Source organism: Varroa destructor, unplaced genomic scaffold (genome assembly GCF_002443255.2).
Source record: "Varroa destructor unplaced genomic scaffold, Vdes_3.0 BEIS01000001.1, whole genome shotgun sequence".
In the NCBI taxonomy this organism is placed as follows: domain Eukaryota; kingdom Metazoa; phylum Arthropoda; class Arachnida; order Mesostigmata; family Varroidae; genus Varroa; species Varroa destructor.
Genome location: NW_019211454.1, coordinates 13,862,940 through 13,877,941, shown reverse-complemented (window position 1 = coordinate 13,877,941; position 15,002 = coordinate 13,862,940). Strand labels below are relative to the sequence as shown.

Below are 15,002 nucleotides of genomic sequence, written 5' to 3'. Positions count from 1 at the left end.
TATAACAAAACGTGCATTAGGACTATTTAATATGCATTCACATGTCGTGCCCACTCAGCAGAAAAATGGAGCTCCTACAAACATGTGTCCTCGGTCGAAGGATATACATACAATAATAATAATAATAATAATAAAGGTAATCAATTATTTGTAAACTTAACCTTTTAATTACCCATTGCGATTTTGGTGTGTTCCTATTTTTCTCTTTTTAGGGGTCGTGCTCGTTCCCTCTGGGGCAAAATCAATGGCCGACAAATCACGCCACGGTTCAAAGTATCGTCAACGAACTTGGCCTCAGCGAGGGTGTTGGTAAACCATGCTGCGTGCCCAATAAACTGTATTCCATCAGCCTTCTGTACTATGACGATAGCGAAAACGTAATCCTGAAGCAATACAACGATATGGTAGCAGCTAGCTGTGGGTGCCACTAGCGAGACACTAATGTATCGCAAATGGACGAGAAAAGAGAACTAAAAAGGATCTGTAATGAAAATAGCGAACTATATACTTATCAACACGTTCGAGGCATCGAATTGTCTCTAGAAGCAGATTAAATATGGCGGAAATGATCTATCTGAAATAGAGGCTTCGACGAGTGTATTGAGCGTACCTAAACGGATAACTTGATACAAGCATAATTGAAATGATGCTATTGAACACCGTGTGAGCCTTCGGCTCTTACTTGTCACCGTGGCTGTCTTTAGACAACGGCAAAAGTAGAAAACAAAACTGATGCCGGAAATACCAACATGTAATAGAAGTGCAAAATACAACACTTCCATGAAATACAGTGTGCCCTCGTGGGCTGCGCTGCTGTCTTACAGTAAATGTAGAAGGACCGTTGACCTAAAGACAAGTACGATAACTGGGTCTATCGTTAGAAGCCATCAAATCGTCAGTAGCAATTGTTGTCCCAGGAGGAGATAAAACATTCCTTTGCAACTCGTTTCGTTGACGGCTCATCTTATCACGCAGCTTAGCAGCCCCGTAAGCTCCAATGGGTCAGTCTAACCTATGGGATTAGTTGCGGGCAGTAGAAACATAGAGTCTTGTTTTGAGCTCACTAACCTGCTTCAGCCTTCTGTGCTATCCCTGAAGGGAGGTGCACTTCCAGCATCAACAGCAAGATCTGAACTTGAAATTCTCAGAAACGCTACTCTGTTTTTTCCTACTAGAGTGGAAGGCATAAGCATGATCTCCGCAAGTATGAACTTTTTTTGCTTCTAGTCGAATGAAGGACCACTTGTAAATGATATGTGCGCAACCTAATGTTGAGAAAGCGTACCTTACAAATAAAATAAACCTAGTACAATACATCTCATGACTACTTATATAATTATAATGACATAGTCATGTTTAAAGGAGGTATATGCGTGTTGTCTAGGTAAAACCCAAGAGACCTGGGAAAAACCTAGAATTCTTAGTCCTTTCGAAAAGCAAAAGGGAGCAAACACGTAGGTCCTCAAGAGAAACACCTCTCACCAAATATTTCAAAAAATGCACACTGTACAATGGACAATTTCAACGGTTTCAAACAAAAACACTCATATTGTACAGTATTAATGAATAACCATGCAGCAATCGTTGAAATAAAAAGAGACATAGTACGATTATAGAAATGTCTCCCGTACAGTCAGTCAGTCAGTCAATGTCCGTGGGGTAACGGCAACTAATGAAGCAGTGACAAGCAGTCCTGGCCTTATGGGGCGGTAGCTTAGCTGACCGGATCGGATGTGTGTTAATATCTGGCAATCTGAGGAATAACATGTAGGATAACGATCCTAGAAAAACCCTTGACTTGACGGAAGGCCAAATCCTAGAATCAACCACAAGGTCACCCTGCTAGTCACCGAGTCAGCCCTATCTTTGATTACCATTGAAATAAGATGCAGTGAATTCTGTTGTATTGTACAATAATTGAAATGAAAAAAAACACTCACTAAATAAAATGCCGATCGGTAATTGCTGTTTAATTCCTATAAAAATCGTGTGAGTTCTCAGAGACGCGCAGAGTGGAAGTTCTTTTGTTTATGAGAGTAAGAAAAGATATCGGCATGTAAAGGAATAGATACTGGGAACTACACATGGTTAGCGACCGCACGAAGTGAAAAGATTGGTAAATGATAGTCTGTCACAAAACAGTGAAATGTATTTAGATTAAAAAAAAAATCAGCAGCAGAAACTTACAAAAAGCTACAAAAATTTCGCTCTGTGTCCCTAAATACTATTGGTGACGGTGATAATCTCTAAAATATTTGGATCATATGTTATTTGTCGTAGGCTAGATTCCGCAATGCGCTTTTCTGTGTAAGAAAAAAAAGTTTAAATGTTACCGTTCTGCTGCTCGACGCCTTCCGTCATATTCTTATGGACCTAAGATCTTCTGACGTATAGCTCTTGATGGTTGATTGTAAACGACAAACGGAGTTCATATGGTACTCCTCATAACAAAACTATACCGCTTAGGACGACATATTATGGAAGTCATAAAAATGCGCCTATAGAATTGTGGCAACATGGAAGAAGTTCAATTTAGTCACCGGAGTGAACAGTTAGCAACCTGCTGACTCCTAGATTTTGCGAAAGCATACGATAGAAAAGAGCTTGATTTTATATTGGAAAACAAAAAGAGTGTCTGTAAAAATATTGGTCCTTCTGTATCAGATTACCATCTACGAGATCATCTATGGAAAAAAAAAGTTAGCTAATTCTAAAACACCTACATTGTTACCTAATAGAGACAGCTAAAATAGCAAAGACTACAGGATTAATCAGTCAAGGCGGAAAATTTGGAGCTAATTTCATTTGAGATCAGTCAACGTTGCCTGTTTCCAAGTTTAGGAGCACTGACAGATTCCCCAGGCAACCGGTTCAGTAGACACTTGGCTAAACTAGATGGCTGAACGGCGAATGGTCAACAGCCGGTTGCCGGTAATGACGTATTGCTAGGGCCCAGTTTCTTCTCCAAGGGGCAAAGGAGGTTAACGTCGAAACAGAAGTGCAGATATTGCGTAGTGCCCCGCCGTACTTTTTCTTTGAAAACATAATTACTAATATTATATAGATATATATATATATATATATATATATACATAAGATTAGTAATAGCACGACAATACGTATAAGTATAATATTAAAAATTATTGATACTATCATGTGACAATGATTTCAAACAGAGGAAATAACGAAATAGTTGTTGAAAGATAATAACTAGCCATTACGTGTTATAACGAGAACAAACAACCCGATGTCAAAACTGTAAAGTCTGGTGTGTTCTTTTCGTCAATGAGCGAATAACCTGTTAATTCGTTCGTTTAGGGTTACAGTAAGGATGGTGACAAAGTATTCGGTTCCTTCCAGTTCAGCTCCACTTTTGTAATTTCAGTGCCAGAGTATAATATAACGCTTTGTTTTGCACGATATAAACTTTGCATCCGACGTTCATAGACTTCATAAATCCTTTAGTTTTGCATAATATATCATTGATGCGCATTCATTACTTTCGATATTCAAAGGTTCTTAACACAGGATCATAATGATACCAATTAAATATTTGCATTCTATACGAAATCTATCGTTGGTCTATTTGAAATCGTGGGTCAGAACCGTTTTTTTTTTACTTCTTAGAGAATGCCAAACTGCTTCTAACATGATGTGCAAGAGCAGAGAAATGTTAAAAACGTGTGCAGGCGCATTAAAAATCTTGCGTAAAGGTACCTTATGCGTGTATGTGCTTTGCTCATGCACATGCTGAGATAATGAAGTTTTTGTAGGTTATATTTTATGTGACTTTGATATTAGCCAGTCTATTAGAACTTACGGAAGCTTCTGCTGTTTAGATATGCAGATTTTCAAGATAATTGACAAGTCACACAGCATAAGGCAAACAACCTCAGTTTCCCTCACTGAACAATAAAAGGAAAAGCTTTTTATTTTATTATGATAAGTATATAATTGGCTTTTACTTCTAACCTTATATGATTCACGTGTACGGAACAGGAGGTCTGTCCACATGCTGGCTAGCGAGCTGAGCTTGCAATAGTGAACGGATAAATAACAATAATAGCAATTTCAGCATAGTCAGGTTTCAACGAGAAAGTAATCAAGCTTTATTTGCGGAAAACTAACTCAGCTAAAGACAGACGCTTCTGGCGCGCACATTTATCATTTTCAAATGCGCCTAAACAAAGTCCTTCTTAGTAGCTTCAACAAGTCTGTAAAAATATACAATACGTATCATGCACCAACAATCTCGCTTAATAATCTACATAAAATAGTAAGCATTCCGACTCTACAGGAATGAAAAATATGTTCCGACAGTGTCTTGTCTTTTATTTTAGCTAATAACTGTGCAATGCATAATTCTATTAAGGATTAATCTAATAATTAGAAGAATATCCAATTTAATCTCTAAATCAGGTTATAAAATGATCATATTCCTGCATACCCGTCAATATAATAATAACCTTATGTAAAGCCTTCTTGGATTAAAAATACAATGGCCGGTTGGTGCAACGGGTCACTTTATTCTTAAAGAAATCTCTCATTTTGCTAGATAAGAGTTTTTTTTTTCTTTTATTTAGAGTAAATTACGCGGCCCTGGATATGCGGCCGACATTAAAATACAGCAGATATTGGATTTTTGATTAAGCCAATGGAAAGGTGGCATTATATACCAAGTAGGAAATGTATTCGTCCTCCACACCTCCAACGATACAATAACCTAACCTGATAAATCGGTTTGAACAGTGTGACATAAAACCACACTATGCTTCTCCAAAACACCCCGAAATTCATAATAATTCAGTTAGGACCGCGCACTTTTTCAGTATGTTTAACTACAAGCGTTGGAAATATATTTATGGACACAAATGTACACTTCGACGAAACTACGCTATTTCATTTTGGTGAGTGCAAATCAGGTGCTGAGAGTAGCCGCACATTTTCAAGTAACGACCACTCGATTTTGAAACTGTAATCCCGGTATTCCACTGGTAACAAACCCTTTTCCAGCTTTACATATACCTGTTTCTTTGCAACGTTCAGATGCATTACGGATAGAGTGACGTCATTAAAGAAACGAACGCTCATATCAGCCTCTGAAAACAGACTTACTCCCGCGACAAGAAGTGATCCAACGCGAATGTCCTCAAGACGAACTTCTGGTTTGAGCATGGTTGCTGCAGTCAAGACTGTAATACAACGGCAACGAAATCAAATCTAAGTAACTTGAGTGGTTACGGCAGGTTGGCCTTTCACTGCTGATGTACGTTTATTTTCGTGCGGGTATGCAGTTAGCTAGCCGTTGAGATTAGCTAGAGTAGCAGTGTTATGGTTTACGCAAGTGGTGGCATCTAAAGTTGTAGCAGACAACGATTTCTTAGTTTAGAAATATAGCCCTCAAATGGAAAGATGTGCAGGCGATCACCTTTGTCCACCAACAAAACGGTGCTTTTATCGTATAGTACAATTCGTACTAAAAACAGTTGATTCGCAAAGTAAACAAGCACGTGTAGAACACTCCCACCATGTATAACTCTCCTTTTTAAAACTACCTGTTTCATTTTGCTCCCGTTTTTTAATCAAGTACGTCAAACGCGTACCGTTTCACTGTTCGACTTCATTGAAGTATTAAGCCGACTAATGTATTTTGTTCGCACTACTAGTAGTGCAGAACGGACGTTTTACGTACCATCGCTTACCAAACAATTAAATATTAAGGAATCGAAAAAGTTCAGTTGTTTACAAACCGTACCCACCTGTTTTGGATTGAGGTGAATTAATACTGTTGTCTTCTGTACTGCGAAACTCTATGGATTGACTTTCAGGCAAGTCTATTGTATTGCTCTCGATATGTTGTTCAGCATGTGAATAATTTGACTGACATAAAGTAGTTGTGTTCGAAGCAATTTTGTTACCTGTAATGCCATCCGAGTGTGCATATGTACAGATGAAGTAGACAATAATACTTTTACCTATTTCTAACATCAATAATAATTACAGTAATAACGGATTTTGGTCCTATTTAACTGTATCTAAAAAATAGCTTTAATTATAGTGTGATACGAGGTGTACCGTTCAATCAATTTCAATTATAAGAATTTCCTTAAAAAAGAATATTTCAGCTGAACGCAGTAGAGCATATTGGTAAAAATAAGATTATCGCATTCCTATATATTGCACTGAAGATAGCGATCATATCTACTGACCAGAAATTAGTATATAGGACAAAATCAGTTATATATTTGTGGATTTTACCAAAACTTGCTGTCATTATGGAAATAAACCCAACGAAAGTAGAAGTCATATCTGTTGTTACACTTTATAATGACTGTAAAGATATATATATATATATATATATATATATATATATATATATATATATATAACATTGTGTCGTATATTTCATATAAATTGTTTTCGTTTTTTAAATATATCATATTTATCGTTTACTATGTATTATAATGCAATATTCTTCTACTACTGGAACGGCATCCTATAGATTCCCACGATATTGAATCATCCTTTTGACTAGTCCTTACGTGACTGATTATTGCAACTCCCATCGCTTTGAAGCATTCGAAGAAGATCCCCAACTCCGTGTGATCTTTTAGCTGCCTTTCGAACAGACACTTTCTTTGTTGAAGGCTTGGTTTTCGAAGAAGCCTTATGCACAAACGAGCCTTCGTTGTTGCCTGTATCTGAAACAACTTTTGGGGCTTCAAGACAATATAAAACCAAGTGCATAATATTAAGGGATTCCATCACTACTGGACGTCCTAAAATGCCTTTTGAACATACCCTTAATTCCAAGACGTTCGAATAAGGACACCTACCATTTTGCTGTTCATCTGACTTGAAGGACAAGGCCATTTCTTCTTCGTCGCTTTTATTAAACGATTTCGATGCCTTTAAAGAGCTGATATGACCTAATACGTCTTTAGCATCTCCCTGTGCTGTATCATATATGCTAACTAAGCTATTTTGATCTAAATTCTGCTCCGTTGGGCTCTCATCTGTACTGCAATTTTCAGGCGACTGTCGAATCCCCCGTCGAGAACTCAAGCCAATATTGCCTATGATCGAAATAGCAAATTAAATAAATATGTGAATGGTTTCTTCCTCGATTAATTTGAATAGGGTTTAGTTATATAAATTCATAGCAAACATGTAATGGTAACATAAGCCTATAGACGTCTCGTAAGCGTTATTGCCCAAATTTGTAACACATTTTATGGATATTTAAGGTTGCTCTTTATAGAACGGATTGTTGATTCTACTGCTTTAATTAAAACACTTTCCTTCACTCAATCTCAAGACTAAACTCCGCTCTTCCTCTTTTATTTGTATTTCCTCGATCGCCTCAAGGCTTTTCGTCTGAAGTGTTTTCAGCGAAAAGAAAAGTTACAGGAGGGGCTGATCTGGAAGTCGAGAATATACGGGCATCGAGTTTTTCTGGTAAAAACGCAACAAAAGTAGCAACGTGTGAGCCGCTGGTGAAAAACCCACGACTTACTCTCCGAGAGTTAAAAATGATTTCGACGGAGTTACTACAAAATGTTTGTAAAATCTTCTAGTAATACTCCGTAGTGACGCCCAGTACTGTTCCTGGGCTCATCTTTAAAGTGACACTCAGACGATTATACTTTGTTCCCTTCGTCATACACGTCCCGTCAGCAACGATGATGATTGTTCATGGCGCAACTATTAATACCACTGGATACCCGTCAAATGGCATTGGCACCAGTCGTAATCGGTCGATTTCGTTTCTAACATAGAACATAGCACGTTGCACCTTTTTGATGCTCTATTTTCGCAATTAAGAAAAGCGAAACACTTTCAAAATGCCTCAGTCACCTCAAACCACTTATAATCTACAAAGTAAAAATCTGAATTCTACCAAGACACGTTGAAGAGCACATAGTCCTAGCTAGATAGATACGTTCAAAAATTCTATTCTATCCATAGGTACTTCAATGTAGCACGGGATGTTTGGAATTTGGTTTGATTAAAACAAACCCTTTAAATTCAGAGACGTACCGGTCAGAATTTCGCTTTTGCTGGAAATTATTCCGCGCGAATGAAAAACATCGTTTTGTTTTTCGATTTGCGGTCGCTCCGTATTGGTATTCTGGGCTAGACTGATGGTATTCATCGTGGAAGCATCCACTTGCCCAATACGACCTAAAAAAAGAAAGAAACGAATCGTGACAAAACAAGTACATTTTTTAATAGAATTTATTAAACATATTTTATCGAATTTATTAAAAGGTGACGCCTTTAAAATAACCGGATATAGGCCTATTCGATAGTGTAGTACTATAAACAGTACACTCGATAAAATACATATATATACATATATGCATATAAATAGAGTGTTAGACAAAGCATACGTTAAGATATGTAGGTATTTACTTCAAACAAATATGAAACTTCACTCGTTTGGCCCTATAAAGGTAAGCTTAAAAGTTCAGCACAGGCCATCCTAGATAGCTTACCTAATACTTTACTTACCACACTTTGATAATGTGTTTAGAATACCAAAAAGAAACATTTCGATACAATCGAAAACCTTAAATTTCGTATAATCTGAGGATAGAGCCTAGCAAGGAACACAGTCTTCTGTTGGGGAAACCCTTGAACAAGAATGCTAGCAGTGAAGTATACATAAGTGCTTAAATAAAAGCTTTTGAAAATTAGTCGCTATAAATAATAATACGATATCTGTAGACCTCTGTTCTATCTGTAGATTCCTGATTGGATAGGCCGTTCTCTGAATCAAACGATTATCGCTACTATTATTACTTTTTTTTTCCTCTAAATGATGTCTTTGCGATGTGAACGATGAAAAATCATGGAAAAAATTTTCAAAAAATCATTTTAAATGACAGCATTGCTTACAATGCATGTTCTATGCATCATATAGATCGCACCAGAGCGATACTTGCTGTGTAAGTCCACAACAGTTCGTTTACTTCGAATCCGACGACGCGGCCCGCGTTTTCGTCGTTTTCGTCGTTTTTCGGAGCCAAGTGTCGTTTCCTCATTTTCACATCCGGCATCCTCACTGCTTTCTGCTCCACTGTTTCTTCTCTCCTCGGTGGATTCCGCCGTGTAAACTTGATGTGCTAGTAATGGAGAATATAACAATACTATTATTTGACAATGAAATGCATGCCCTCCTAATTCATTTAATCGAAAATAGAGCCATATACTGGATTCACTTACCCTCAGAAAAACTTTGGGTCATAAGCAGAACAACGCCCAGTATAATTTTGTGAGTACAAATAAGAAACATGAAAAGAATCCAACTAAATTACGACCACCCATTCAATGGCCGTCGCCTCAAGTTACTTATTTACTTATAGAGCTCTACTCGATCTTGCTCACTTTAATAAGACGACGCTAAAGACTCTGTCTCAGTAAGGTTAGTACACTTTTTCTATTTTGTTACATATCTACTTTTAAGATGTGGTTTCTATTATATACCGCATGTAATATCATATGTTTACCGAGGACAATTAACAACCATATGAGTTAAAAATTTTTTTAAACATAAAAAATACCACATTTTTTTAGATGCGTATGAGCTAAGATAGCAAGATGCCACATATGCTTTAAGTTGCTAAGGCCGTTTTATTTAGAATAACAGATCACAACCCCGAATACATTTCATTGTTAACCCAAGCAAAGCTAAAACTCTTTTTCGGTCCAAAAATAAATAACGGCATACAATTATGTTAACGTATTTACTTTTCAGTGACATCATATTGTTAACTTACTATAATTGTAGGTCGGTCTCACGGCTTGACTTTGTATGATCGTCGTATTGTTAGGTGGCGTTGTAGGCTGCCTCACTGTTACAGCCGTTGTGACATTTGCATCGGTGCAACCACCTACGAAATTTTCAGTGTGGGGAATCTGAGAATACGGAGTGACCGCCTGCACAACCTGAGATAATCAAAAAGGTTACTCTTTTGTGTGTCACCTTCAGGCTCTCAGTGAAAAATGGATAAATGCGGTAGCCAAGAGAAAGTAGTTCAGATAAGTTTCCAAAATGACTATTTGTATAAATTGAGAGTTGTACTGAACTGAATAGAAAATTATATGGCACTACGATCCACTGACTTTTAAGGGTGCTCCACGATCCTGCTATTTCAAATAACGTCATTTGAAAATAAGGCTTTAATTTTTATCGAAGTACATTTTTCTAATAAGTAATTATTTCGTACGACTATTGTGCCCGAGACTCAAATTTAGTCCACTCAGCTTCCTACGACTCCTTACGACTATTGTGCAATATAATTAATCAATTAAATTGACAAAAATGTATATCCATGATAAAATCGAAAATTTACAATCAAGCCAGCCAAGAGCAGAGACCACGATCCAACCTATGTACTACTAACTTGTCGCAATTAATTTTTACGCATTTTATTTTTTGCTCAGTAAGGTAGACAAAGTAAGTCCAAAGAAAAAAGCAATAAAATTTACGAAAGTTATTACGAAAGCGAATAGTGAACTATATAATGAAAAAGTGGAGAGTAGGTAGAGCACTTTTGACAATGTTGTTAATTGTTCAGCAATTTTGAAAAAACACTTTGACAAACTAACAAAAAAAATACGCCACTTCAAGCTTTGACGGAAGCTTTGCAATGATGAAAGCTGTCAGAGATCGAAAAGTAAATGTTCGAAGTATTGCTCAATCATTAAGCAGAAGCGGTATACGTATCTCAGAATCTTAGCTTAGAACAAGCTACCACAGCCAACTGGTTTATATGAAATTTCGAATGGATGCTAAAACCGAAATAGAGGGCTGATATTTACAATTGTACGCCGTTCTGCAAAGCTTTTTTTCGGCACCATGCGACTTTTTCCGAAACTGGTTTTTGAATCCGTATCTTTTAGCCTTGAAAATTAAGGCCAGGCGACTAACTGCGATACCTTGCTCCACGACAAATCATGCTTTGCGACACGTACGTCGCCAATAATTGAGCAGTGCTTAGAACTTTTAGCTTTCAATCTCTAACAAGTTATATGGTTGTTGTGTATACTATTGTATATGACATGTTAACGCTGCAGTGAATCATTTGTAAAACTCACCTGCGATGGACCAGCGCCCGCGAGGTTTCTTTGACATGGAACAAACCGAAGGAGATCACCATCTCGGACAATTTCTGGCGACTGGTTATGGGGAATGATTGCATCCTCTAAATAGATGGTGGGATATTCTGCACATAATTGATAGAACGAAGAATATAGTGTGGAATGCCTACTGTAGGACTAATGAGCCAATATTTAAACTTACTAACTTGCTTTTGAATTATATTCAAAACTTGTATAGTAGTGTAAGCGTTTGAGCTTGATGCGAATTTAGGTAATCGTAATTAACATAAAAAACAAATCGATAATAATTAGCGCATTTTGAAGTCCCTCTTTTTAAGTTTAATTTCGCATAATGCTGACATTACTTCTCACATCGCTGTCAGATTCGCCATCTGTACTACGATGTAATACAAGACAGAACTGGTTAGTTATATGTGATATATTTTTTCACTCAATTTCGCATGTGTAAATATAAGCACTGATTCTAATACTGACCACCGTCCATTCGATACGACCTAAAGTGTATATTATATTTGACTGTTAGAAAAAGCTTGTTTGTGCTAGTCATTTATCGCTACGCAACTTTTGACAATGCATTTTCAACAATTTCTACAATTTTCTACTTACTTTCCGAAACGCCGTACTTCGCAAGCACCGATTGTGCATATTCAAGTATTGTGCTTTGACGGATACCGTGCCTCTCGAATTCCCAGAACGGTGTCTGAAAACACTGGCTAAACGCGCCGAGATCCAGTTTGAGACGAAACATTGTTGAAAGAATATGCAGCTAAAAAACTGTTATTAGAACAGTTCACCGACGTGAATTTTTTCATTTACTGTAAACAAATTGTCATCGATTTTATACTCTAACTTGTGTAAGCATCTCCGTCCTCTTTTGACAGTCGTTACGAGTGACGCAAGGCTACGAGTTCCGTGAAATAATTTAGGCCTCATTTATTTGAAGAACTATTACCACCCTTTGACTGTCATTGAAGTTTAAGAACAAATTGTTCATTGTGAGCTGCCGATTGATAAACTTGCCGCTTAGAAACTCTTTGTAGACTGCGCCAGTGAGCGGCCAAGCACAAAATCGAACAACGTTCTGTGTTTATTTTTCTATTATTTACTACCATCTCGCGCACTCGCAGTCCGTCTGCTACAAATACGCGCAAAAAATACCCTATGACGCTTATGCGATGGAACGTTCTACCATGTTGGTTCGTCAATGAAATTAAGTAGCAGTAAGGCTTTAGTGGCTTCTGTTGTAAAATATAATGTATAAGAAATAAAGCGCGTAGTAGGATCTCAAGTTCAAGTTTGTTACTGATCTAGGCTTGAATGCTTTGTTTGAACTTCAGGTTTTTTTTTTTACTTTTGATTAAGCACGTCTTGAAAAGGATAAATATATTTACATTTTTGTTTCTAATTAAAGATTGAATATTTAAATTAATCTAAGAAATTTTGATGGAACAGGAACTATCAAACTGAACTGTACGCCCGTCAGCGATGAATTGACAACTTTATTGATGTAACGTCTTTTGTCGCTGCAATTGCGTTACATTAATAGTTCACACGATATCTTGGCTGTGAGATCTCTGCGTGTTGTAGTTGCTGAAAAGGGTGGCATGGTTTCCATCCACTGAGATCTCGGTTCATTTTTTTTTAGAATTGTTTTTGAGCTGCAATTTCTACCAAAACTCAATTTAAATCTTTTTCCATACACCAAATATGCATCGGTCCTGCTCCTCACAGTACGGTATCTAAATTTAATAATTTAATTAGAGTTACATTTGTAGCCTATACCGAACTAGTCTTACCTTTACACTTATAATCGACCATGGGTATGAGTTGTAGGCTAAGAACTACGAAGACAATTATTTTATTAACAGGTTCATTATAAACGGCGCCAAAACCCATTCTCCAACAAAGTATGGTGCAGATTTACGGAAGCAACTGGAAAAACCATTATTGTTGCCCTAACGAAGAGATAATACAATATGTTTTGCGTAGTTTTCGTTCTTTGTCACATCACATGCTTTAAACCTAGACATTAAAGAGAAAAATGTTGACAAATGGCAACAAAAGTAAAATATTACAGTTTTTCTTTTAGATTTGTAAAGAATTTCCGCCGCACTGCGTTCGGACGGCTGTCTCCATCTGCAAGATCGGAGGCAGTTTAGCTCGAATCTTGTTGAAAGTCAGATGCTTTTGGCAGTTTTGAGCTCGTACTCTTGGCATTAACAAAATGTCGATTTGTGATCTTTTTCAAAACGGCCATTACTCATACATCCGTACGTTACATATTCGTCGAAGGCAACGAAATGGTTATGAGAATTCAGGTCACGTGTTTCTAGTTTGATTTATATAGAAGGCACTAAGGACAACCACCTGATAAGAATCACGTGCTTATTGTGCTCTGTATTTTATTCTTAAGCATTACTCTATATTCGTGTGGTTGTTATTACTGGCTAAGTGAACTTAAAGGAGATTATTGAATAGAAGTGCAAGTGAAAATTACCGAATATATTCGCCTCCATTGTATTTTATAATCGGCAGCATAAATCTGACCAGGATCTTTCCGCTTCCGCAGGTAAGGTCTACAGCGTCATAGAAAGATCGAAAGTCTTCTTCGTCACGTAATTTGTAGATAACCACAGCTTTATTCTCATCCCGTCCTGAGAACAGTCAGTGCAACAACAGGTTTGCACCTTTTTTAGTTATGGGCATCGTTATCCTAGCGTCCTAGTTCCTCTTGTACTGATACCTGAACTTAATGACATTCTGAACAGCCACTGATTTCTGAACAAGGTGTATACATTAGTTTTGATAACTTCACTGAATAACAGAATTATGCGATTGCGGACGACTTATTCCCGTCGATCTGTCGGCGTTTGTGCGAAGTGAACGTTGTTTTCTAGCGTTGAATGCGTAGTATTATCGTGACTACATTACACGGTACTAGTGAAAGACCTCGTTCGTTCGGTATGAGTGTGACACAGGGACCCTGTCTCAAAGGGGCGCTTATCAAGTCGTTATGCTTCCACCCATCATTGTGACAATTATTTTGCCTTCAGGCAAACGATTATACAAATGTCTTATGGTATCACGCATCGACAAGGGAAGTAATCACCTAAATCTACATATTCTATGCTTGCTTGGGCCATTAACTCTACGAGCCGTGATAAAGACGATAGAAGTATCAATAAAAAAAAATTGTGAATTCTATTACAAGTGAATATACTTTCGATGTGGTCCGAGACATGATGACTTTCCGTCTTATAAGTTAAGATTCACAATGCTGTGTAAACTGATGGAGCGATATAAATATGAGACATAACTTTGAGTAAGCGAACCTTAAAGTCCTTGTTCTATTTAATAAACGGCATATACATACATAATGTCTTTTGATAGTGTAACTTGATAAACCTACTGTAAAAAATTGAATGATGTTTAGCACAAGCTACTAGATAGCAAAAATCTCTTTTGTCCTACTCTCCTTTGACGAGATGATTTTGACCTAATATGTATATAAAGAGGTAAAAGGTTAATCCATAGACAAATGGTTTAAAACGCTTGGTATCCCTTGCTCTACCAATCATGCATGTAGAAAAAAGTGCAGGATCCTGGATATTTAAAAAGCTTAACATGGCAATTTGGTCATGGCTGTAGTCCTATTATTAGCATTCTATGATTTTGTTGCATTTTAGTTTAACGTAGCACTATAGAACCATCACGAGTCGACTTACTCGTGTCACCGAGCATTAATGAATTTAGCATCGTTCGTAATCCGTCTTGTGTAGATGTGTTAATAGTATCGGATGCAGTCCGGTTTTGCCGCTGATAATAACAATTTTTCAAAATTATAGAAGATAGACAGTTTTACATCAATAATGAGA

The 15,002-nt window shown here is 37.2% G+C and overlaps 2 protein-coding genes across 2 annotated transcripts in view; one reads left to right on the top strand and one right to left on the bottom strand.

Annotated features, from left to right (window-relative positions):
- LOC111250784 (bone morphogenetic protein 7-like) overlaps positions 1–4,309 on the top strand; it is a 52,182-nt gene extending 47,873 nt beyond the window's left edge. The window contains exon 6 of the mRNA XM_022806538.2: positions 213–4,309. Within this exon, the coding sequence (XP_022662273.1) occupies positions 213–431 (219 nt within the window). The 3' untranslated portion in view covers positions 432–4,309. The remainder of the gene's footprint in view (positions 1–212) is intronic.
- Positions 4,310–4,506: 197 nt separating this feature from the next.
- Positions 4,507–14,883, bottom strand: LOC111250770 (uncharacterized). The gene is made up of 11 exons (XM_022806517.2): positions 14,853–14,883; positions 13,625–13,781; positions 11,734–11,840; positions 11,104–11,231; positions 9,783–9,951; positions 8,976–9,128; positions 8,041–8,184; positions 6,837–7,076; positions 6,543–6,719; positions 5,760–5,918; positions 4,507–5,192 (listed from the first exon to the last, which is right to left on the bottom strand). Exons 1-11 carry the CDS (start codon positions 14,881–14,883, stop codon positions 4,900–4,902), a joined length of 1,758 nt encoding a protein of 585 aa, XP_022662252.2. The 3' UTR covers positions 4,507–4,899.
- Positions 14,884–15,002: the final 119 nt, after the last annotated feature.

Coding starts and splice junctions, on each gene's coding strand:
- LOC111250770 (XM_022806517.2), bottom strand. CDS start 14,883: ATGCTAAATTCATTAATGCTCGGTGACACGA. Junction 11,232..11,733: donor GAAGTACGGCGTTTCGGAAA/GTAAGTAGAAAA, acceptor AATTATGTGCAG/AATATCCCACCATCTATTTA. Junction 6,720..6,836: donor GTCAGATGAACAGCAAAATG/GTAGGTGTCCTT, acceptor ATTGTCTTGAAG/CCCCAAAAGTTGTTTCAGAT.